Source organism: Gorilla gorilla, chromosome 14 (assembly GCF_029281585.2).
Source record: "Gorilla gorilla gorilla isolate KB3781 chromosome 14, NHGRI_mGorGor1-v2.1_pri, whole genome shotgun sequence".
Lineage (NCBI taxonomy): Eukaryota > Metazoa > Chordata > Mammalia > Primates > Hominidae > Gorilla > Gorilla gorilla.
This window is the reverse complement of record NC_073238.2, coordinates 66582810-66608560: the sequence shown is the minus strand read 5'-3', so window position 1 is coordinate 66608560 and position 25751 is coordinate 66582810. Positions and strand designations below refer to the sequence as shown.

Sequence of the window (25751 nt, the reverse complement as noted above, 5' to 3'; positions counted from 1 at the left end):
TACTATCTAGTACTTAGGTCTTTTTGTACTCTAGGATTTGGGGACTCTAAGATTATTTTATTCTGGAAAAAAAGTATAGAAGAAAAACAGCAAAAATACACCTTCAGTGCCTTATCTTAGCTATGGTCACTGTCATATTGTCAAGTATTATAAATTTGTATTATGGTTTTTTTTTTTTGAGATGGAGTCTCACTCACATTGTGCAGGTTGGAGTGCAGTGGCATGATCTCAGCTCACTGCAACCTCCACCTCCTGGGTTCAAGTGATTCTCCTTCCTCAGCCTCCCAAGTAGCTGGGATTACAGGCGTGCGCCACCATGCCTGGATAATTTTTGTATTTTTAGTAGAGACGCGGTTTCTCCATGTTGGCCAGGCTGGTCTTGAACTCCTGACCTCAGGTGATCCACCCGCCTCAGCCTCCCAAAGTGCTAGGGTTACAGGTGTGAGCCACCGCACCCAGCCTGTATTATGGTTTTTAAAAACATCCCCTCTTCTTTTCTTCAGATAAAAATGATAGAAAGACCCAAACTTGCTGCTGTCTGTGGACATTATGATTATTATTATGCTCAACTTGATATGCTGAGGAGGAGAGCCCACAAACCAAGTTATCACCCTATTCCTCAAGAAAATACTGGAGTTGAGGATTACGGTCAGGAAACGAGGCATGGTCCATCCCCAAGTCAATGGTAATATTGTGGTCTAGCTTAAGCTTTGGTTAATCTAAAAATATCTTTATATATTAACATTTATTATTCAGAAATCCAAATTCTCCTAACACAAATAATCCAAGAAGAACTTTCCAAATCTTCATTTTAAACACATAGTTCCCTTGACCTTTTTCTTTTGTTTGCTTTTGTAGACAGTCTCACTCTGATGCCTAGGCTAGAGTGTGGTGGCGCAATCTCAGCTCACTGCAACCTCTGCCTTCTGAGTTCAAGCGATTCTCGTGCCTCGGCCTCTCCAGTAGCTGGGACTACAGGCGTGCACCACCATGCCCAACTGATTTTTTGTATTTTTGGTAGAGACAGGGTTTCACTATGTTGGCCAACCTGATCTTGAACTCCTGACCTCAGGTGATCTGCCCGCCTCAGCCTCCCAAAGTGCTGGGATTACAGGCATGAGCCACTATGCCTGGCCATGTTAGTCCCTTCTTTCTATGTCAGCCCTATACCTGCACGTTAGTTGGTTCTTCAAATTCTCAGGTACCCTCTTACCAGGCAGCCACTGAGCTCATGTGATCCACCTGCCTTGGCCTCCTAAAGTGCTGGGACTACAGGCAAGAGCCAGTATTCCCAGCCTTTCTTTCTTTTTTTTTTTTTTGTTAGAAAGATTTTGTTTTTATTTCCATCAGAATGTCATATATGTTACACAAAGCAAATCTGTTGACATCTCAAGCTTATAACAATTACATGTTCTTATAAATTACATGGGAATTACATGTGCTGTGAGAAGTTTTGTAATTATGATGTAATGTATATTATAATTTAGCCTACAGAAGTAACAAAGTCTTGTAATTAAAGCAATAAATGTGTTGATAGATTATCACAATTGATAAGTAATTGATAAATTATCTTCTTTTTCCTGTTACCCTTCTTCATCTCAAGTCTGATCTAGCTTATTTTCTTATTCATAGAGCCACTTAACTGTAGGCACAGACCCATACCCTTGCCCTTTTAATATTCTTTCTTCCTCCTACTAAATTCCACTATATGGCAGGTGAAAAAATAGTTGTGTATATTTCATTTCTCAAAGAGGTTACTAATATGAATCAATAATTGAATCATTAAAATCAAATGATCATTTGAGACATTTTGAGAAATAAGATATATTTCATTCAGCATTTATGTTCTAGGGATTTTCAAAATATGGACATATTAGAAAGAAAATAGTATTCTTAAATTGGTCTTATGGTAGATTTTCAAAAAATTTACTCCATAATAGATTTCTGCAGATCTACAATATTTTCAAATTTTTTTCACACTGATGTCGATATTCCTGTGTCCAGAATAATTGACACCTAACAGAGGCCTGAAGACTTAAGTCTAAGAGTTCTATTTTAAAAATGTTTTGTCATCAATTTTTTTTGTTCAGGGTTAAGAATTTGTTACTTTGGCGACTATGATTGTTTATTGTTGAAATTTTGGATGAATTATGAAAAATACAAGATACTATGGGATGGCAATCTCATTAATAGTGAAAATGAGATAAGCAAGAATGATAAGAGAATAATTTCTTCAGAAACATATAATGGGAAAAGCATATGTTTTATCTTTAAAGATATTGGGCACTGTTGTGGTTTTTATCGATCTTCATAACACATTTTTAATTATCTCCACAATTATCAAAAGTTATGTCTTCTGTCTGTTCAAATTGTAATATCCATATTGGACTCAATTAGTGAGGGACATAGATTTTACAGAGGAACTGGAGCAGCCACAAAACTCCCTTTCTCTTTTCTCAACCACTGGGAAAATATATCTTCCACTCTTTGTCTAGATTTGAGAGCTGTCAAGCTATCAATTATTTTGACCACATGTGATTTTATCTCCCAAGCTCTCACATGAAACAGTAGGAAGGGTCCTTCTCTTTCCTGGATGCCCCTTTGATGCCTGGTAACCCCTCCTCTTTGTATACTCCCCCATCCCCAGCTTTCTGTCTGCTGGAGGTCCAATTACAGGCCATGGGATGGAGGAAAAGGATTTTTTTTTTTTTTTTTGAGACAGAGTCTCGCTCTGTCGCCCAGGCTGGAGTGCAGTGACGCGATCTTGGCACACTGCAAGCTCCGCCCCCTGGGTTCACACCATTGTTCTGCCTCAGTCTCCAGAGTAGCTGGGACTACAGGCACCTGCCACCACACCTGGCTAATTTTTTTGTATTTTTAGAAGAGACAGGGTTTCACTGTGTCAGCCAGGAGGGTCTCAATCTCCTGACCTTGTGATCCACCCGCCTCGGCCTCCCAAAGTGCTGGGATTACAGGCATGAGCCACCGTGCCCGGCCGAGGAAGAGGAATTTGTATAGGATTTGGGGGGTGGAGAGGGAATAGGTAGACAGAGAGATAGAGAATGTCTTTTGGACAGCACCTGGGTGTTGGAATCATTTTTCTCATGAAGATATTGATACATGTGCCAGTTAGGCTTATGAGACAGATGAGTGCTACAATTTACCCTCATTTGATTCAAGAACTATCTGTGTGTCAGGCACTTCACAGCCCTAATCTCTTCTAATCCTCGTATCAATTCCTGTGAAATGGTACCATGCCCACTTTACAGCTGAGGAACTAAGACTCAAAGACTTTAGCTTGTCGTTTCATCCTATTTCTAAATCCCTGATTATTAACTTGCCTCTTTGTAAATTGGGGATGCTTATCATGATGTTCATTCCTAAAGGAGTTATTTCTGAAATTACAGTTCTGTCTTTGGAGCCTTAGAAGTTACTCGTATTCCAAAAAACTTATGGTCTGAAATGCGGTTTTTATTTAGCAACCAATAATTACAGAAATCTTTTACAGAAAATTCTGCCAAAAAAAAGATAGATACATAAAATGTGAGTATAAACTTGAAAATTGTTTGACTGGAATTGACTAAAATTGTGCTGGAAAAATACCTTAAACATTTGGAGAGACAGCTAAACCATTATTTCTTTCCTCATTAAGCATTTATATGCGGAGATAAAGGGATGGATGGAGGGACACATTCTGCTCTCAGGGAGCTCAGTATGTGGTGCAGGAAACAGATATGCAGCCATTCTTTTTTTTTTTTTTTTTTTTTTGAGATGGAGTCTCACTCTGTCACTCAGGCTGGAGTGCAGTGGTGCGATTTTGGCTTACTGCAAGCTCTGCCTCCCTGCTCAGCCTCCCCAGTAGCTGGGATTACAGGTGCCCACCACCACGCCCCGCTAATTTTTTTTAGCAGAGACGGGGTTTCACCATGTTGGCCAGGCTGATCTCGAACTCCTGACCTTGTGATCCACCCACCTCGGCCTCCCAAAGTGCTGGGGTTACAGGCGTGAGCCACCACATCTAGCCGCTATTGTTAAATCAGGAGCGACAACCTGTACATTAGACACCTACACAAAGCATGAGAACTTCTGGGTGTGGGTCTGTTTTCCTCCCCACAACATATTATAGAGAATGGAAGGACTGAATCTTGTCCTGAAGAAAAATCACTGGATAAGAATATTTTTCTGTTTAATCCTCTCCTGTATCCCCACTTGTTACTCTTTATCCTTTTTTCCTTTTGATTCCAAAATTTTCTTTTCCAATGTAAAGATTCTGTAGCTGTGAACTACTTCTTGAACTTGGAACTTCAAGCCACTGGTGAATTGTGAATCTCATTACTAAACTGAAAATTACATGTCAAATTGGTGCCTAAGATTCGTTCAAGTTTCTACTTAAGCTGAACATTCTTTTTTTCTAAGGCCTGCTGAGTACCTTCAGAGAAAATTTGAAGCTCAACAATATAAGTTGAAAGTGGAGAAGCAATTGGTAAGTAAAATACCAAATATGGGAAGCAATTAGGAATTTCCTAATAGTTTTTCTGTTCACAGATTTTCAAGTCAAAGTTCATTCCACCAGAAGGTCAAGAATACTCTCTACTAGTCCCCAGTTTTTTTTTTGTTTTTGTTTATTGTTGTTGTTGTTTTCTGAGACAGAGTCTCGCTCTGTCACCAGGCTGGAGTGCAGTGGTGTGATCTTGGCTCACTGCAACCTCTGCCTCCCAGGTTCAAGCAATTCTCCTTCCCCAGCCTCCTTAGTAGCTGGGATTACAGGCGCCCACCACCACGCCCAGCTAACTTCTGTATTTTTAGTAGAGACAGGGTTTCACCATGTTGTCCAGGCTGGTCTCGAACTCCTGATCTCAGGTGATCCACCCACCTAGGCCTCCCAAAGTGCTGGGGTTACAGACGTGAGCCACTGCACCTGGCCCGAGTCCCCAGTTTTTAATAGCTAAAGAAAATAATGGGAACAGGCTTGAATCAGAGTCTTAGCAGTCCGGTTTCTTCCTTGGCTCTATCTCTTCTGTGAGACCTTGGACAGTTCATTCAGCCTATCTGAGCCTTAATTTCCTTTCTATAAATGACAATTTTTAGAGTAGATGAGCTTCAAATTTCCTTGCAGTGCTGTAGTGCTTTGGTTCTATTTTGTTAAAGATTCTTCTGCACATTTAAAAAAGTGACAAGGGGCCAGGTGCGGTGGCTCATGCCTGTAATCCCAGCACTTTGGGAGGCCAAGTTGGGCGGATCATAAGATCAGGAGTTCGAGGCGAGCCTGACCAACATGGTGAAAGCCCGTCTCTACTAAAAATACAAAAATTAGCCAGGCATGGTGTTGCACACCTGTAATCCCAGCTACTCGGGAGGCTGAGGCAGGAGAATTACTTGAACCCAGGAGGAGGAGGTTGCAGTGAGCCGAGATCGCGCTACTGCACTCCAGCCTGGGCGACAGAACGAGACTCTGTCTCAAAAAAAACAAAAAAAACAAAAAACAACAACAAAAAAGTGATTAGGCCAGATATTATGGCTCATGCCTGTAATCCCAGCACTTTGGGAGGCTGAGGTGGGTGGATCGCTTGAGCCCAGGAGTTCGAGACTAGCCTAGGCAACATAATGAGACCTTATCTCTACACAAAAAAACAAAAATTACCCAGGTGTTGTGGTGTGTGCCTGTAGTCCCAGCTACTGAGGGGGCTGAGGCCGGAGGATTGCTTAAGCTTGGGAGGCAAAGGTTACAGTGGGCTAAGACTGCGCCACTGTACTCCAGCCTGGGTGACAGAGTGAGACTCTGTCTTAAAAAAAAAAAAAAAGAAAGGCTGGGCTTGATGGCTCATGCCTGTAATCCCAGCACTTTGGGAGGCCAAGGCGGGCAGATCACGAGGTCAGGAGATTGAGACCATCCTGGCTAACACAATGAAACCCCGTCTCTACTGAAAATATAAAAAATTAGCCGGGTGTGGTGGTGGGCACCTGTAGTCCCAGCTACTCGGGAGGCTGAGACAGGACAATTGCTTGAGCCTAGCAGTTGGAGGCTGCAGTGAGCCAAGATCATGCCGCTGTACTCCAGCCTGGGTGACAGAGTGAGACGCTCTCAAACAGAAAAAATATATATTTTTTAATGCTTTATAATTAAGAAAATTCTACTACTTACCACAAAAAAAACTCCCAAATACTGAGTTTGCTTAGTGATATAATTCTTATTTATAGGAAAAAGTCAAGGTCAAATCAGAAGATGTTTCCGAAATCAAAGAATGCATTATAAATTATTTCATTCAATAAATAGGGTCTTCGTCCATCTTCTGCCGAGCCAAATTACAACCAGAGACAAGAGCTAAGAAGTAATGGAGAAGAGCCTAGATTCCAGGAGCTGCCATTTAGGAAAAACGAAATGAAGGAACAGGTTAAAAACTGTTTAATTCCAGGGCTACCCTTGTATTTCTTTGTATTACTGTCTTTTGTACTGTAATAGGGAGTTACTTCTATTTCCTACAGTGCCCCTGAATATGTCAACACCATGCTGAGTGTTATAGGGGATACAGAGTTAGGTATTTCACTTTCTCAGATAATGCGATATGGCTAAGTTCATAAAGCTTTTCACCTTGAGATTCATAGAGTAACGGTCCATCAGTAACAGGTTTGGGATTTGTATTAGTTTCCTGGGCTGCTGTAACAGAGTTCAACAAACTAGGTGGCTTAACACAATAGAAATGTATTGTCTCACAATTCTGGGAGAGTGGAAATACAAAATCAAGGTGTCAGCAGGACCAAGTGCCCTCTGAAACCTGTAGGGGCATCCTTCCTTGCCTCTTCCTAGCTTCTGGTGCGTCACTGGCAATCTTTGGCGTTTCTTTACTTGCAGTTGCATCACTCTATTCTCTGCCTTCATCACATGCTGTTCTTCCTGTGTGTCCCTGTCTTCACATGGCCATCTTCTTGCAAGGACATCAGTCATATTGAACTAAGGGCCCACCGGTATGATCTCATCTTAAGTAGTCTCATCTGCAGCGACCCTGTTTTCAAATGGGGTCACATTCTAAGGCACTGGGGGTTAGGACTTCAACATATCTCTTTTTGGGGAGGAACAAAGTTCAGTGCATAAGAGGGTTATATATAAAAGTGGGATTTATAAAGTAAGTGTACATCATGAACACATTTGGGTTATATATAAAATTGAGCTCTGTAGCTAAAGCCACTGTCTCACAGGGAGTGAAGTACTGCAGCCAAAACATAAGGCAGATTATCATCTTTAGGAGCAACATATTTTTCTAACCTTATTTTATATTACACACTTTTGAAATTGTAGGCTGCAGAAAGATTATTTTTGTTATGGTGTTCATAAACATTTAAAGTTTCTGGATTGGGTTTGCTTTCCAGGAATATTGGAAGCAGTTAGAGGAAATACGCCAACAGTACCACAATGACATGAAAGAAATTAGAAAGAAGATGGGGAGAGAACCAGAGGTAAATTCATTCTTCTAGGGGAAACATTGTTCTATCGATTTAGAGCTAACTAAATTGAGCTGGTATTAAAAGTAATAATTTCCTTATAGAAAAGATAAAGTTTTATCATAGAGATAATCATGTAGACTTCTTTTTTAATAGGAAAGCTGTCAGACCTCATTGGAGCTTCAGTTTATTATGGTTTATGAGAGACTACACAAGATAATAAGGATATCTGAGATTCTCAGGAATGGCTATTATTAAAAGTACTTATTGATTGTTTCCTTCATGAATCACTCAATACATATTTACTGAGTGGCAACTTTAGACCAGAGCTGGATTAGATGCAGAAAGTCCAAAATGAGTGTAAGTTCATGCCCAGAAGGCGGGAAAAAAACAAACCCAACACACTAGCATTTTTTCAACTCTCTGCAGGGTAAGGTTCTAAAGGCTATTTAAGGCAAAATCTGAGTGCAGTTGAACTGATTCTTAAAAATCTCTTAAAGGCGCCACATTGGAAATTCATCCTTCCATCTCCCAAGAAGGTCTCTAGAGTTGGCACAGATCACTGCTTCTTCAGAAGAGCTTCACATGAAATAGCCAGCCTGTGTTTGGAAACCATGTTGTAAGAAAGACACATGGCTATTGAAACACTAGGAACACACTCAGTGCCCTGGAATGCTCTCCTAGGAGAAGCTTGCAGGCACTGAGACAGCTGTCTCCCATCCCACATGCACTTGGCCACACACTCATTGAGTAGAGCTACCATGCTGCTGAAATTGATCTCTCTCTCTCTTTCTCCCACCGCAGTGCATACAGATAAATTCATATAAGTCAAATGAATGTATGGTGCAATTCAGTTGTGTTTGCCAGGCCATGAACTAGAGCTTTCACATACTGTATTAGTCTGCTCTCATACTGCTAATAAAGACATACCCAAGACTGGGTAATTTATAAAGAAAAAGGTGTAATAGACACACAGTTTCACATGGCTGGGGAGGCCTCACAATCATGGCAGAAGGCAAAGGAGGAGCAAAGTCTTGCCTTACATGAAGGCAGGCAAGAGAGCTTGTGTAGGGGAACTCCCATTTACAAAACCATCAGATCTTGTGAGACTTACTCACTACCATTAAAATAGTATGGGAGAAACCACCCCGATGATTCAGTTATCTCCACCTGACCCCACCCTTGACAAATGGGGATTATTACAATTCAAGGTGAGATTTGGGTGGGGATACAGAGCCAAACCATATCACATTCATACTTTCTTTTATTTACCCCTGTACAGAGAAGTTAAGTAGCTCATCCAAAGTCACGTAGCTATTACAAGGCAGACGAAATATTTAAATATCTGACTCTAGGCTGGGCACGGTAGCTCATGCCTGTAATCCCAGCAATTTGAAAGGCTGAGGTGGGAGGATTGCTTGAGCCCAGGAGTTTGAGACCAGCCTGGGCAACATAGGGAAACCCTAGCTCTAAACACACACACACACACGCACGCACGCACACACACACACACACACACACTCTTTAAATTAGCCGGGCATGGTGGTTTGCACCTGTAGTCCTAGCTACTTGGGAGGCTAAAGCAGAAGGATTGCTTGAGCTGGGAGCTAAAGGCTGCAGTGAGCCATGATTGTGCCACTGTACCCCAGCCTGGGATACAGAGCAAGACTCGGTCTCAAAAAAATAAAGTAAAATGAAATGAAAATCTGACTCTAAAACCCCTACTCATGTTCATGCCTGTAATCCTAGCATTTTGGGAGGCCAAGGCAGAAGGATCGCTTGAGCCCAGGAGTTTGAGACCGGCCTGGGCAACATAATGAGACTCCATATGTACACAAAATTTAAAAAATTAGTGGGTCATGGTGGCAAATGCTTGTAGTCCCAGCTACTCAGGAGGCTGAGGTTGAAGCTGCTGTGAACTGTGATTTTTCCACTGCACTCCAGCCTGGGCAACAGAGGGAGGCCCTGTCTCAAAAAATAAAAAAATACAATTATAACCACTATTCTTTCTGGCATATGCAGTTCTACTTATAAATGGTTGGAATGACGAGACACATGTATAAAACAATCACAGAGTAAGCCCTGTAGGTGCACAGGAGCCAAGATGAGCAGAATGAGCAGGAAGCGGGTTTTTATGGAAGAAGTGGGTGGGGCCTAAAGAGTGGAATTTGGAGAGGCAGAGTTAAAGGAGGAGAGTGGGCATTCTGAAAGAACCATGCAAAGGCTGGGACAGAGGACTGTGTGTGCTGGGAGGGGCAGCCTGGAGGTTGTTCTCTCTGGAGCAGAGGCCTGGCTCATGGGCAGCCTGGAGCCACCATCAGCCTTATGTCTAAGGCTGATCTGGGATGGGCAGCCTGAGCCCTGCAAAAATGGATAGCAGACATTGGTCAGGCGCAGTAGCTCACGCCTGTAATCCCAGCACTTTGGGAGGCTGAGGCGGGCGGATTACGAGGTCGGGAGATCGAGATCATCCTGGCTAACACAGTGAAACCCCGTCTCTACTAAAAAGACAAAAAATTAGCCAGGCGTGGTGGTGCGTGCCTATAGTCCCAGCTACTTGGGAGGCTGAGGCAGGAGAATGGCATGAACTCAGGAGGCGGAGCTTGCAGTGAGCCAAGATCGCCCCACTGCACTCCAGCCTGGGTGACAGAGTGAGACTCCATCTCACACAAAAAAAAGGTGGATATCAGACATTTCTACAGAGACTATGGAGGAAGGATTTGGGAAATACTGAAGCTGTGGTGGGGAAAAGGAGCTATAAAAAGGGTTCTGTCCAGCCATTTCATCATTGATCGCGCATCAGCCAAGTAGCCTTCAGAGCTCACTCAGAACCAATCTTGTTGACTGTGTATAATTTGTGTTAAAGGAGAACTCAAAAATAAGTCATAAAACCTATTTGGTGAAGAAGAGTAACCTGCCTGTCCATCAAGATGCATCTGAGGGAGAAGCACCTGTGCAGGTAATGATGGCTGTGATCAGATGTGTGTGCTTGCAGTGTGTGTGCTCTACCCCGAGTGGCTCTTACCCTTCTCTGTGCAGCAGAACCACGTAGGGAACTTTTTTTTTTTTCTATGAGACGGAGTCTCACTCTGTCTCCAGGTTGGAGTGCAGTCGTGCGATCTTGGCTCACTGCAGTCTCTGCCTCCTGGGTTCAAGTGATATCCTGCTTCAGGCTCCCGAGTAGCTGGGACTACAGGCATGCGCCACCATGCCCAGCTAATTTTTGTATTTTTAGTAGAGACAGGATTTCACCATGTTGGCCAGGATGGTCTTTATCTCTTGACCTCGTGATCCACCAGCCTCGGCCTCCTAAAGTGCTGGGATTATAGGCATGAGCCACCGCCTTTTTACCAGAACTTTTAAAAACTCAGATGCCTCTCTCTGCCCCAGATGGTCTGGGATGAGGCCCAGGCATTCTGTCTGCAGAAGCTTGCTGGGTGATTTAGTAAGCAGCCAAGTTTGAGAACTGCTGCTATTTAGTATAAGAACGTTCCACTCTCTGGAGGGTCTAAGTCAGTGTCTCAGACACATTGGTCAGGAAATCTGACAGTCAAGTTCTCTTCCATTTCAACCTTACGTTTTTGGTGGAGGTAAGAGCCTGGGCAGAGTTGAAATAACAAATAAATCTCAAGAGAGTTTTTTTCCCTTCTGAGAAAAGATAATGCAATTATAATACAAGATGAATCTGTTGATTTCAACCAATTCTGAGAATTATTAAACCTGTGAAATGACCTGATAAATAATGCTTTTATGATTACATAAAATAATTACATAAAATGTTTTACTTTCCAAGGAGTTATATTTATTTTGCGAATAAGAAGCCCAAGTGTGCTTTTATTTTTGCTTAGTAAGAAGATTCTCAATGATTTGGCCCATACTAAGAATTATTATTATCTTTTTTTTTTAGATGGAATTTCGCTCTTGTTGCCCAGGCTGGAGTGCAATGGCACGATCTTGGCTCACCTCAACCTCCGCCTCCCAGGTTCAAGCGATTCTCCTGCCTCAGCCTCCTGAGTAGCTGGAATTATAGGCGCCTGCCACCGCGCCCAGCTAATTTTTGTATTTTAGTAGAGACAGGGTGTCACCATGTTGGCCAGGCTGGTCTTGAACTCCTGACCTCGGGTGATCCACTTGCCTCAGCCTCCCAAAGTGCTGGGATTATAGGCGTGAGCCACCCCGCCTGACCGAATTATTATTATCTTTATAATTAGAGTAATTCTCTGTGTTTTAAATTATATTTATTATTAGAGCTTGGTCCAGAATCAACTAGAAATGGAAAATCCTCAAGGTATTATAAACTTGTCATTTAAAGGTGCCAGTAGGATCACAGTCACATTCCATGAAAACACGGCTCAGATGTTACAGACATGTTTTTCTCTCACATTTTTTAACCTGGTTAGAGTAAATCCAGTGCCTTAAAGTTTTTAATAAGTCAGGTAATTAAAAATAAACCACTGGAAGAACACAAACAAATGATGGTACCTTGCCTCAAAAAGTTTGTATCAGGAATTGGGTGAATAAAATTTTGTATATTTTATGCAAGAGGAGTAACTTTGAAAGAAAACACACCAAAATGCCAATGGTGGTAATTGGTGGTATCTGGATTGGTGTGAGTAGGAATGATTATTGTCTCTCTACTTCTTAGATTTTTTATAAGAAGGTTACAGAACTTTTACTACAAATATGTATAATAAAGTATCCGTTCCTTAGTTCTGTCGGCACTCTAATCAATATCTTCAAACAAAAAAGCCATCTGAAAGACAGAAATGGTGGCACGAGACTATAGTTCCAGCTATTTAGGAGGCCGAGGATCCCTTGAGCTCAGGAGTTTGAGACGAGCCTTGGTAATATAGTGAGACCCCATCTCTAAAAAAAAAAAGAAAAGGCATCTGATATTTCCTGAAGGCTGTCCTCCAGAGCAATCCAGCAGCAGATACCTTTGCAAACTTTTGTAAAGGAAATAATTATCACTTAATTTGTCTAATTTTTGGATTTAGGTTTTAATTATCTTTTTTGAAGGGAATATGCAGCTATATAATAAGACACTTTAAAAAAGTCTCTACTTGTAGAGTTATCTTTCCAAAATACTGATTTGAACATTATTTCTCTACATGACAATCAATGGCGACTGCCATTTTTCTTAGCATGGCATGCTAGACTTCTGTGAGTTGTTCCTAACAGAATGTTCCAGCCTCATTGCTCACATTTCCCCCAAACATACCCAAAGCTCTAAACGTCTCAGATTACTTTTTAAAGCCCTACTTATTTAAAAAGACATCTTCCTTTTAACCTCCAGGCTTTTGTAAAATGCTTATTTCTCTACTGAAATATCCCTTCCCTCTCTTCTCTTCTTGCAGAACACATCTATCAGACCTCCTGGTGAAGTTTCTAGCGCAGCTTTTTTCTCTTTCTCCCTTAGAATTAATAACTGCCTCATCTGTATTTCCACAGCATTTCCAAGTACTTCATATACCAGCCTGTGTCAGTTTGAAGCATTATTAGCTATTTGCCCTGCAAACTTGGGAAGGGTTTTTCTGCCTTGCAGTAGTATGAAGTCTGAAATCAGGACTATGACTTATCTATCTTACTTATATTTGTGAAGTTGGTTGTCTGATTTGCTTGGATAGTCTGGTCGTCTCAGTTGTACAATAAGTGCTCCATTACTTTACTTTCCTTAAAATACAAGGATCTCAGATTCCAACCCCAATCTACTCCCGTGGGTGGGACATTCAACCTTAGTGTGCTGTCAAGCTCTCCAGGGTCATGTCATCTGAAAGGCCCTCTTGGCCCTGTGAAGACTGATTAACTGTGTAGCCATGGAGTCTGGGATCTTGAGGCAGGAACTCTAGGCTGGTGTGCAGTCTCTTGCTCACTACTCCAATGTACTGCCACAGATTAGGACTTGAGTCCGCCATCTCTTTAAAAAAAAAACAGTTTTATTGAGATATAATTGATCATAATAAACCACACATATTTAATGTATATACTTTATAAAATTTGGCATGCACACCCATGAAACCCATCACCACAATCAATATAGTGAACATATCCATCACCTGCAAAAGTTTGTTGCGCCCTTTTTAAACTCCTCTCTCTTATTCTCCCTACCTCTCCTCCCATCTCATCCCCATGCAATCACGGATCTGCTTTCTGTCGCTGTAGGTTGGTTTGAATTTTCTAGATTTGTTTGGATTACATAAATGGAGTCGTGCTGTATGTGCTCTTTTTTCTGGCTACTTTCATTCACATAATAATGTTGAGATTTATCTATGTTGCACATATTAATAGTTCATTATTATTCTTTATTGCTGAGTATATTCTGTTGTATGAATGTATCAAAATTTATTGATCCATTCACTGTAGATGGATATTTGGGTTGTCTCCAGCTTTTGGCTATTATAAATAAAGCTGCTAGGAACATTCATATACAAATCTTTTTTTTTTTTTTGAGACAAGTTTCGCCCTTGTTGCCCAGGCTGGAGTGCAATGGCACGATCTCAGTTCACCGCAACCTCTGCCTCCTGGATTCAAGTGATTCTTCTGCCTCAGCCTCCCAAGTAGCTGGGATTACAGGCATGCGCCACCACGCCTGACTAATTTTGTATTTTTAATAGAGACAGGGTTTCACCATGTTGGTCAGGCTGGTCTCGAACTCCCGACCTGAGGTGATCCACCCACCTCAGCCTCCCAAAGTGCTGGGATTACAGGTGTAAGCCACCATGCCTGGCTATCATGTACAAATCTTTATGTGGTCATATGCTTCTTTTCTTTCTTTTGGGTAAATACGTTGGACTGGGATGGATGGATCATATAGTAGGTGTATATTTAACTTTCAAAGAACTACCAAATGGTGTTCCAGAATGGTCGCACTGTGTTACACTCCCCTTGACATTGTATGAGTGTTTCAGTTCTCTCTGTGCAGCTCTCTCCTCTTTGGGTCTTTGTCTTTCAGACTCTAGCACCTTAATACCCCCAAGCCTTGTCTTATCAACTCAGGGAGTCGGCCACACTCATCTTCGGTTTCCATCCCTGCACCTCTTCAGTTCCCCATCCCCGCACCATGGCTTGCAAACTCTCTCAAGACAGGAGGCTGGGGCAGTTGCAGGGCTTGTCTCATTGGTTTTCTGTTTCTTAGGGATTACTGTCTTTCATTGCTGGATGTCTAATGTATTAAAAACCATTTATCTATTATATGTTTGATTTGGCTCTTTGGTTGTTTCAGGTGCGGAATTAAATCTGGTTTCTGATACTCTGTCTTGGCTGAAAGCATACGTTTTCAGTGCCCACTGCTGGAGAGGGGTGGAAGGCACTCAAGAGTTCCATTTGGACATTGAGTTAGAGAAGTTGTGAGAGTTTACATACCTGCTCTGGAGCCTTTACCCCGCTGTTCCCTCTGCATGGAAAATGCTCTCCCCAGACTGGCATATGCCAAGGTCCAATATCATTCCAGGGCTTAAATTGATTGCCAGATAAGCTTTGCCTGTATTACTCTCACTCCCTACTCATTTTCCATCCTGTTAACCTATTTTGTTCCCTTGATAGCACTTAACACTTTCTGAAATTATGTCATTCGTTAACTCATTTATTACCTATCCTACTCCAGTAAAATGTAATTTTCATGTCAGCAGGGACCTTTCTGGTCATGTTCACTGTGCTAACCCATTTTGAGGGTGTCTGGCCCCTGGGGAGTGCTCAGTGTGAATTTGTGGAGTGAATATTAAGATGAAGATAATGCTAAGTAGGCAGTTGGATATGTGAGTCTGGAGCTCAGAGGAGAGGAAAAGTGAAGCCTGAAGATACACATTTAAGAGTCTCTGCTTAACAGTGGCATTTAAATCCTTAGGAATGAATGAAACCCCTTGTATTAGGGAAGAGAAGAGCAGATGGCCCAAGATAGGATGCTAAGAAACCTCCGAATATGGAGTTCACATCTCAATTGTGCCTTTGAAATTCTTGTCATCCACTTTTAGTTTTCTTCTCTTCCTACTTGAAATTGCCTGCCAATTTTCAGAGCCCTCTCCTTCCTTTATACCATCATGAGTTGCGCACTTTGCTTATTTTCCTGATTAAGATCATAAGCCTCTTAAGGGAAAGATCCTGTAGTCAAAATTACATTCTTGAATTGAATTGGGTTGGACTGGAGTGGACTGGAGTGATAAGTATTGTCACATTATAGAATTCCACCCACTGAAGTGCAAGTGTTAAATGTATTAATATTTCAAGTTAATGGATACTCTGCCCAAGTTTTTAGTTAATTATTATTAACTTTCCATTATAAAAGCTTGTTTTTGTTATTAAATCAATCATCAGATTTAACGCAGAAATCAACTCATGTAAACATACAGTGATAGAATTGTATTTTTCTCTAAATTTTCAGGACATTGAAGAAGACTTGAAACAAATGAGGCTTCAGAACACAAAGGAAAGTAAAAATCCAGAACAGAAATATAAAGCTAAGGTAAGAAATACTTTTGTCTTGGGGTTCCATATTAAATAGCTGGCTGGGGAGCCACCTTGTGATCTCGGTTGCCTGCATGATTTTCCCCCTAGTATTTTATAGAATTGCTCTATTTTGTGATATGAGACCAATGGTTTTAAGAATCTATAATGTCAAACAAAATTGACCTAGGGAGTTGTAATTTTAAGGCTTTTACTGAATTGCTAAACTTTTTTTTTTTTTTGCTTTCTCCTAGAAGGGGGTAAAGTTTGAAATTAATTTCGACAAATGTATTTCTGATGAAAACATCCTCCAAGAGGAAGAGGTATGCCATTAAGTCTAAATTTCCATTAGTAGGTATCAGAAAATACATATATCTTAATAGCATGTTTCATGAAATTATTTCACAGGCTGTAGGGATAATTTTTTTCAACTTTTATTTTAGATTCAGGTGGTACATGTGCAGGTTTGTTACCTGGATATGTTGTGTGATGTTGAGGTTTGGGATATGAATGATCCCGTCACCCAGGTATTGAGCATAATACCCAGTAGTTAGTTTTTCAAGCCTTGCTTCCCTCCTTTCTTACCCCCACTGTAGTGGCTCCCAGTATCTATTGTTGCTATCTTTATGTCCATGAGTACCCAATGTTTAGCTCCCACTTATAAGTGAGAACATGCAGAATTTGGTTTTCTATCCCTATGTAATTGGTTTTCTATCCCTATGTAATTTGCTTAGGATAGTAGCCTCCAGCTGCATCCATGTTGCATGGACATGATTTCATTCTTTTTTATGGCTGCATAGTATTCCATGGTGTATATGTACCACATTTTCTTTATCCAGACCACCACTGATGGGCACCTAGGTTGATTCCATGACTTTGCTATTGTGAATAGTGCTGGAATGAACATGTGAGTATATGTGTCTTTTTGGTAGAATGGTTTGTTTTCTTTTGGATATATACCCAGTAATGGGATTGCTGGGTTGAACAGTAGTTCTAAGTTCTTTGAGAAATATCCAAACTGCTTTCTACAGTGGTTGAACTAATTTACATTACATTTCTGCCAACACTACATAAGCATTCCCTTTTCTCTGCAGCCTCGCCAATATTTGTTTTTTGACTTTTTAGTAATAGCCATTCTGACTCGTGTGAGATGGTGTCTCATTGTGGTTTTGATTTGTATTTCTCTGATAATTAGTGATGATGAGTATTCTTTTATATATTTGTTGGCTGCTTGTATGTCTTCTTTTGAGAAGTGTCTCTTTCTATCTTTTGTCCACTTTAAAATTTGGGTTGTTTTTTCTTGTTCAGTTAAGTTCCTTATAGAGTCTGGATATTAGACCTTTGTTGGATGCATAGTTTGCAAATATTTTCTTCTATTCTGTAGGTTGTCTGTTTACTCTGTTGATAGTTTCTTTTGCTGTGCAGAAGCTCCTTAGTTTAATTAGGTTCCACTTGTCAATTTTGTTTTTTGTTGCAATTGCTTTTGAGGACTTAATCACAAATTCTTTCCCAAGGCCCATGTTCAGAATGGTGTTTCCTAGGTTTTCTTTTAGGATTCTTATAGTTTAAGGTCTTACTTTTAAATTGTTAAGTCATCTTTAGCTGATTTTTATATACAGTGAAAGGTAGGGGTCCAGTTTCATTCTTCTGCATGTAGCTAACCAGCTATCCCAGCACCACTTATTGGATAGGAAGTCCTTTCCCCATTGCTTATTTTTGTCGATTTTGTCAAAGATTAGATGGCTGTAGATGAGTGGCTTTATTTCTGGGTTCTCTATTCTGTTCCTTGGTTTATGTGTTTGTTTTTGAACCAGTACCATACTGTTTTGATTACTGTAGTCTTATGGTATAGTTTGAAGTTGGGTAATGTGACGACTCTGGCGTTGTTGTTTTTGCTTAGAATTACTTTGGCTATTTGGGCTGTTTTTTGTTTACATAGGAATTTTAGAATAGTTTTTTTTTCTCCAATCCTGTGAAAAGTGACATTGGTAGTTTGACAGGAATAGTGTTGAATCTATAGATTACTTTGGGCAGTATGGCCATTTTAATGATATTGATTATTCCAATCCATGAGTGTGGCATGTTTTTCCATTTGTTTATGTCATCTATGATTTCTTTCTGTGTTGTGTAGTTCTTCTTGTAGAGATCTTTCACCTCCTTGGTTAGATGTACTCCTAGGTATTTTATTTTATTTTTTGGTGGCTATTGTAAATGGGATTACATTCTTGATTTGGCTCTCTGCTTGAATGTTATTGGTGTATAGGAATGCTATTGATTATTGTATTTCGATATTGTATCCTGAAACTTTGCTGAAGTTGTTCATCAGTTCCAGGAACCTTTGGGTTGAGTCTTTGGGTTTTCAACCTATAGTATCATAAGCGTGAAGAGATGGTTTGACTTCTTCTTTTCTTATTTGGATGCCTAGAATTTTAGAAAATATTTCTAGAAAAATGTTTGGTGCTCAAGGCCAGGGAACGGTGGCTCACAGCTGTAATCCCAGCACTTTGGGAGGCTGAGACAGGCAGATCATGAGGTCAGGAGATTGAGACCATCCTGGCTAACATGGTGAAACCCCATCTCTACTAAAAATACAAAAAATTAGCTGGGTGTGGTGTCACCCACCTGTAGTCTCAGCTACTTAGGAGGCTGAGGCAGGAGAATCACTTGAACCCAGGAGGCAGAGGTTGCAGTGAGCTGAGATCACTGTACTGCACTTGAGCCTGGGCAACAGAGTGAGACACCGTCTCAAAAAAAAAAAAAGGGAAAGAAAAATGTTTGATGTTCAAATGAGTCCTCCAAATACTTTTTATTCTCCCATTTTATTTTATTGGTGTTATTTCTTTAGATAAATTATTACATTTTAATTTACTCTTCTTTAAATAAAAGAGCTATTTTACTCATAATATTAATTTTTATCATAGCCAAATTAAAATAGAAGACCTGATACATTGTCAACAACTAATATACTGACCTAAAAAATTGAACAGGTACCCTGAAACCAGGCACATTTATTTTAGGTCTTAATTAGTTATTGATAACTTTAAGTAAATCTCATTTATGCATTTGGGCTCTCCTTGCCACAGCAAGGAGTAAATACAGTAAATCCAATACAGTAAATCCAATACAGCAAATCCAAATTTCATTTTGTTAGTTGATTTTAAAATCTTTTTTTATCCTGGTTTTATCAGATCTATAACAAATGTCAAAATTAATTGGTTTATTTTTCCATTTTACGTTTTCTGAATTCACCTTTTAAGTCAATATAAGTATGAATAATTATACCCGATGCTCAGTGTTTTTATTTAATGTTCTTTATTAGCTTAAAACATTTTCATGTTAGCATTTCTTATTTTTATGAGCATTTGCTACATAAAGACTTCATTAGAGTGGTGATAGTTAGCATTCACCTCTGTTCAACTATAAATTCCTAAATGCCCCAGAGCTGAGACATCAGAGTGGAGCAGATCTGGGGACCTGCTTCTGAGTGGGAACTTGAGAAGTGGTACTCTCACAGAGCTTCTGTGAAGTGAGGTGCTGACGTTGCCCTGCTGAAATGAAAGAATGGAGTCCAAAAAGTTTTAACTGCCACTCTTTCTTATTCTTTGCTTTGATCTGCTTGAAACAGAAGTGGTCATTTTGGTATTGACTACAAAATACTAGGAGCAGATTTAGGGAGCTGGTTAAGAATGTTGTACACTTAAAACAGGGCATGAATGAGAAAAGCTTGAGAGCACTGTAGAATGGAGCTGAAGTGGAATAATATTGAAGTCAGAAAGTCTAGATAAAATTAAGTTGCCTTATGACCAGTGCTTGATACTGTTAACATGGAGAAGAAATGAAAACATTTCTGTTTTTATCTAACATAGCTCTAGTTTTAAAACTCTATGGATTTGTTTAGTAAACATTTGTTGAATATTTACTATATACCTTGCTAATTAATTTTACTAGGAACACAAAAATATGGTTTTTCTTTCTTTCAAAATATGGCTAATTTATCATGAAACACTGTGGAATTGATTTAGGCAATGGATATACTAAATGAAACTTTGACCTTTGAGGATGGCATGAAGTTTAAGGAATATGAATGTGTAAAGGAGCATGGAGATTATACAGACAAAGCATTTGAAAAACTTCACTGCCCAGAAGCAGGTACGTGTTTCTTGAAAGTTGTAAATGAGAAGGAACTGTTTTATTAGCAACCCATTTGAACTCTGTCCCCATGCATCTGCCTCGGCTCCACTGTTACTTGACCCCTTTCTGCCCTCTCTAAGCAAGGCAGAAACACACTTATTATTCTCCTGTCACCCATGCAGTGGCCACACTCCCTGAGATCCAGCCCTCCTCTCCTGCTCCATACCTACTCCCTCTTGCAGCTTTGGCTTCTCCCAGGAGCTCCAGACTTACCAGTCTTTCTCATTGTCTTCTGGGAAGCTCCATGGACAAGTGTTGCCAGTATCTGAAACTCAGCTGTGTAAAGTCAAGCTCTTCTGTGCTCTTCCCAGTGACGCTTTATTTTGGTTAGTGTCACAGATGCAACTGGCTGGGGCCAGTGTTGTGGGCAGTAAAAGAATTTATCAACACAATTGTAAGTAAAGAAAGGCAGATTTATTAAAGTACAAAGATATGTTGCAAGAGTGCAATGGGCAGCACAGCAGAGAAGAGGCTGTCTGCTAAGAGGCAGGGGCTAGAGGGAAGTTTTATAGGGTCATATTGGAGGAGCTACATGCTGATAAGGTGTGCAGATAAGGTTTTGCTGCTTGGGCTACATGTGGAAGGAATGAGGTATTTGGGAACAGGATGTGCCAGCAGCTTGTCTGTGATGAGTCATCTCTCAGAACAGTTGTTCCCCCATCCCCACCCCCAACCTGGGACCCCTCCCTTTTTGTTGTTTACTGATCTTATGAGAACTTCACAGTCAGTGCTGTCACCAGGGTGCACCCTTAGCATAGTGTCTATTCTGAGATGTCTCTGGAGTCTTCCTCTTCCTTCATTCTCTCTGTTACTAGTTTAGGGCTCTGTCATCTCTCAGTAGTGTGGTGTAGGCTTCAGAGACAGATGGGAATTTGAATCTCAGCTGTTGCTGCCACCTTCTGGTTATGTGACCTTTCTTTCACAAGTTATTCCAACACTGAATCTCAGTTTCACCTTAGGAACAGGGGATAATAGTAGTAGGAATAACCACACAGGGTAATTGTGAGGACCAAAGTGAGTTTTGATGTATAAACGACCTGGCACATACTAGGTGCCTAAATTAAGTGCTGTCTTTTCATTTTCCCTTTTCCTTCCCCTCGCTGTATTGCCTTATTTGCTTATGTGACCTCCTTTCTCCAGTATTTCCCCTTCATTCTCTAAATGGTTACTGTATTAGTCCATTTTCATGCTGCTGATAAAGACATACCTGAGACTGAGCAATTTACAAAAGAAAGAGGTTTAATTGGACTTACAGTTCCACATGGCTGGGGAAGCCTCACAATCATGGTGGAAGGCAAGGAAAAGCAAGTCACATTTTACATGGATGGCAGCAGGCAAAGAGAAAGAACTTGTGCAGAGGAACTGCTCTTTTTAAAACCATCTTATCTCGTGAGACTCATTCACCATCACAAGAACAGCATGGGAAAGACCCGCCCCCATGATTCAACCACCTCCCACTGGGTCACCCCACAACACACAGGAATTCAAGATGAGATTTGGGTGGGGACACAGCCAAACGATATCAGTTACTAAAGTTATCTTGGCATATTATTACTCTGCTCAGATTTTTTTTTGGATAATACCCACAGAATAAGGTCCATTCCACATATTATCACATTTAACACTACATGGCCTAATTCTGCTGTGACCCACTTTTCTCATCCCAGCATGGCCTCTTTCCTTCCGTGGAAAATGGGATCCATACAGCCTGCTGGAATGCCCATTTTCTCCTACAGCTGGAATGACCATTTTTTCCTACAGCATTTACAGAACTCACTTGGCTCAGTTTCCTCTTCCTGGAATACTCTCTGCCTCATTTCCTTCTGGAAAAATCTCCATTCAGCAGGCATCTTATTGAGGATCTCCTTTGTGCCAAAGACTGCTTGGTGGTAGGGAGCTCAAAGATGCATGAAATCTGGGCCCTGTTCTCAATATCACAGAAGTGTTATGAGCAAAAGAGTCACAAAACATGTTTTCTGAGCCTGAAATGTTAATCACTGTTTGAAGTGCGAGCTGGGTGGAGAGTCAGGGAGGTCCGCACTCCTCCAGGGCTTCGCATGCCATCATTTTTGTGATTGAGAAGGATCATGCTGGCTGCAGAGCAAAGGATGGCATGGAGGGCAAGACTGAAGGCAGGAGAAGAGTCCAAGTGCATGAGCCAGAGTGGTGCAGGGAGAATAGATACTGAGTGTGGGAACTGAGGAAGAGAAGGGGCTCAAGGATATTCCCAGTTTTCTAATTCAAATGCATGAAGCTTTCATCAACCAAAAATACATCACATGGAGGGTAATGGGGTCGGGAGAGACAAGGTAGTGATCTAAATTTGGAACATGTTGAGATTTAGGTCTATAGAGCATCAGTTGCAGATTCTATATAAGACTGAAGGCCTGGAGCATATCAGGGATAAAGATATAGCTTGGTGGCCCTTAGCATATCCGTGGTTTTTAACTTTGGTGATGGTCAAAATACCTATGCAGAAGGACTAGAGTGAGAAGGAAATGGAGCTTAGGACATAACCCTACCACTATATAAACAAACTTTGGAGAATCAGGAGAGAGTAAAGCCAAAGGAGGAGAGACAGGTCATGGAGGAGGCACAGGAATTGGCAGCATCAACTGGAAGAGAAAGGCCAGATGAGGTGAGTGGGATTTGGCCCTTCAGGAGCCGTTAATGGCCTCAGGGAAAGCAGTCAACTGTGTAAGGGGTAAATTCAATGGTTATCTTTGCATCAGTTTGCTGGGAAAAGCAGAGGGGGTTGGCTGTTTTTTAGATGAAAGAAAAAAAAAACCTTCATTAGTAGTATACTGAAAATTGTCTCTCATTTTAATCTGTATTCCTGTGATTATTATTCAGGCTGAAGAATTTTTCCATATGTTTGTTGACCATTCATATTTCTCATTTTTTTTTCTTTTTTCTTTTTTTGTTTTTTTTTTGAGAGGGAGTCTCCCTCTGTCGCCCAGGCTGGAGTGCAGTGGCACAATCTTGGCTCACTGTAACCTCCGCCTCCTGGGTTCAAGCGATTCTCCTGCCTCAGCCTCCCTGAGTAGCTGGGATAGGTGTGCGCCACCACGCCTAGCTGATTTTTAAAATATTTTTAGTAGAGATGAGGTTTCACCATGTTTGCCAGGCTGGTATTTGAACTCTTGATCTCAGGTGATCTGCCCACCTCGGCCTCCCAAAGTGCTGGGATTACAGGCGTGAGCCACCACGCCCGGCCAACCCTTCATATTTCTGTTATGAATTATGTACTCATGCCCTTCATCCTTTTTTCTACTGAAAATGGCATGTTTGTTTTTTTCTTTATAAGACTGATTTAAATCAAACCTTTGCCTGTAATATGTATTGCAAATGTTTTCCTCAGTTCGTTGTCAGATCTCATTTATAGTAATAACAGCAAATATATATGAGTGTGTATGTGTGTGTGTATTTGTGTATTCATCCACTTAGGAATAAATTTTATGAGAATTGTGAGGCATATAGAAAGAAAACTGTAAAACCTTACTGAGGTATTTACAGACCACTTGAATAAATGGAGAGAAATAACGGTGCTATATATTGGAAATATTTTTTCCAAATAAATATTGCAGTATCGTTGTCTGAGGTATTACCCAGAACTCTTTGTCTCATGACCAAAAGAATAAGGAGGGTGGACACTAAGGGTGAGTTTGGATCGAAAATTTAATAAACAAAAGAGGAAAGCTCTTCACTGTGGAGAGGGGACCCAAGAGGGTTGCCATTTCACAGCTGAGTACAAAGGCTTTTATGAGGAACCTGATAGGGCTGGGTGTTTCACTTGCATAAGGCATGAATTTCTGGCAGCTCCACCCTGTTCTCCTAGTATGCTGACTGGCTGGGGGTTGTTTTTGGAAAAGGCACCACTCAGAAAATGACATGATGGTTGACCAGGCATGGTAGTTCATGCCTGTAATCCCAGCACTTTGGGAGGCTGAGGTGGGCAGATCTCTCGAGGCCAGGAGTTCGAGACTAGCCTGGCCAATATGGCTAAAGCCTATCTCTACTAAAAATACAAAAATTAGCCAGGTGTGGTGGTGCACACCTGTAATCTCAGCTACTTGGGAGGCTGAGGCACAAGAATCACTTGGACCTGGGAGGTGAAGGTTGCAGTGAGCCGAGATTGTGCCACCACACTCCAGTCACACTCCAGCCGGGCGACAGAGCAAGCAAGACTCCATCTCAAAAAAAAAAAAAAAAAAAAAAAAATGACATGGTGTAAAGACCAGTTGGAGCCTTGGCCCACAACCAGCTGAGTGTTGGAGTGATGGTTCACAGAGGCTTGGCTCACAGTCCAAAGTATGCCCCAAAAAGGAAAGGAATGTGCTCACTGGGGCCCACCATGTACATGCCCACAAAAGGAGAAGGAACTATTTGCTAGAGGCCCACTGATTGCACAAAGGACAAAGGCATTTCTGTGTTGGGCTTTGCTCCCTTATCTGTGCAGCTGTGGGCATGTTTTAGGCAAGCTTCCTGTGCTAGTTCCCTTATCTGTGTCTGCAGCTTGATTTTTCAGACTGTTCTTTTGTTTGAAAGAATTCTGAGGACCTGCCCTAACTGCCTGCCTAACTGATTCTTTCTTTCTCCTCCCTCAATATGTGGATTTATGGCTATTTCAATCAAAACCACAGTAGGATTTTTTTTTTTTAATGGTATAGGGAGATCTTGGCAGGTTGGAGAATCCTGGAGCTTCTTAAGTGGCCAAAAATTTTGAAAAAGAAGAACAGTGAAGTGGTACTTACATTTCCAAATGTCAAAATATATTACAGAAATTATAGTCATTCACACAATATGATAGTAGCATCCAAATAGTTAAAACAGTGAGAAGAGAAAGAAACAAATCCTAGTATGTATCATAATTCAGCACAAATGAAAAGTAACATCACAAGTCAGAGTGAAAAGAAAGGATTATTTAAATAAATGCTGCTGGGCCAATTGGTTAACAGTTTGGGGAAGATTGTGAAATCAGACCCTATATAATATGATACAACAAAATAAATTTTTTAAAAAAGAGTTATAGGTAAAAAGTTATACATTAGAAAATGAAATAAAAGAACATAGGTCATTTTTTTTTTTTTTTTGAGACAGCGTCTCACTCTGTCACCAAGACTGGAGTGCAAAGGCGTGATCTCGGCTCACTGCAACCTCCGCCTTCTGGGTTCAAGCGATTCTCCTGCCTCAGCCTCCCGAGTAGCTGGAACTACAGGCGCCCACTACCATGCCCAGCTAATTTTTATATTTTTAATAGAGATGGGGTTTCACCATGTTGGCCAGGATGGTTTCGATCTCTTGACCTTGTGAACTGCCCGCCTCGGCCTCCCAAAGTGCTGAGATTACAGGCGTGAGCCACCGCACCCGGCCGAGGTAATTTTTTTTGAACAGGAAAGAGCTATCTGTTCAAAATACATAGAAAAAAAAACACAGAATAAATTAGTAATAATTCAACTTTAACAACAAAAAGCTGTAATAAAGCAAATCATACTAACCCGTAGAATTGTCATTTTCAATAATGTATCTAGTTTAAATAATCATAAATGTCCACAAAAATTTAGCTACAAATGAGGTCATTATATAATGGTATTATTTTTAATAGTGAAAAATCACTAGCAACCTAAAAATCTGGCAGGAAATGATTAGTTATATTATATTACATTCATAAAGCAGAATATTAT

The 25751-nt window shown here is 40.8% G+C and overlaps 1 protein-coding gene across 5 annotated transcripts in view; it reads left to right on the top strand.

Annotated features, from left to right (window-relative positions):
- Positions 1–25751, top strand: part of NEK5 (NIMA related kinase 5) — a 96092-nt gene that overhangs the window by 35269 nt on the left and 35072 nt on the right. For 4 of the 5 annotated variants that reach the window (XM_055359898.2, XM_063697617.1, XM_063697618.1 and 1 more), the window contains 8 exons: positions 504–685; positions 4417–4483; positions 6275–6391; positions 7366–7452; positions 10304–10396; positions 15815–15895; positions 16131–16199; positions 19899–20025. In XM_055359898.2, coding sequence (XP_055215873.2) covers positions 504–685; positions 4417–4483; positions 6275–6391; positions 7366–7452; positions 10304–10396; positions 15815–15895; positions 16131–16199; positions 19899–20025 — 823 coding nt within the window. The remainder of the gene's footprint in view (positions 1–503; positions 686–4416; positions 4484–6274; positions 6392–7365; positions 7453–10303; positions 10397–15814; positions 15896–16130; positions 16200–19898; positions 20026–25751) is intronic. The other variant, XM_063697616.1, reaches the window with a different exon arrangement.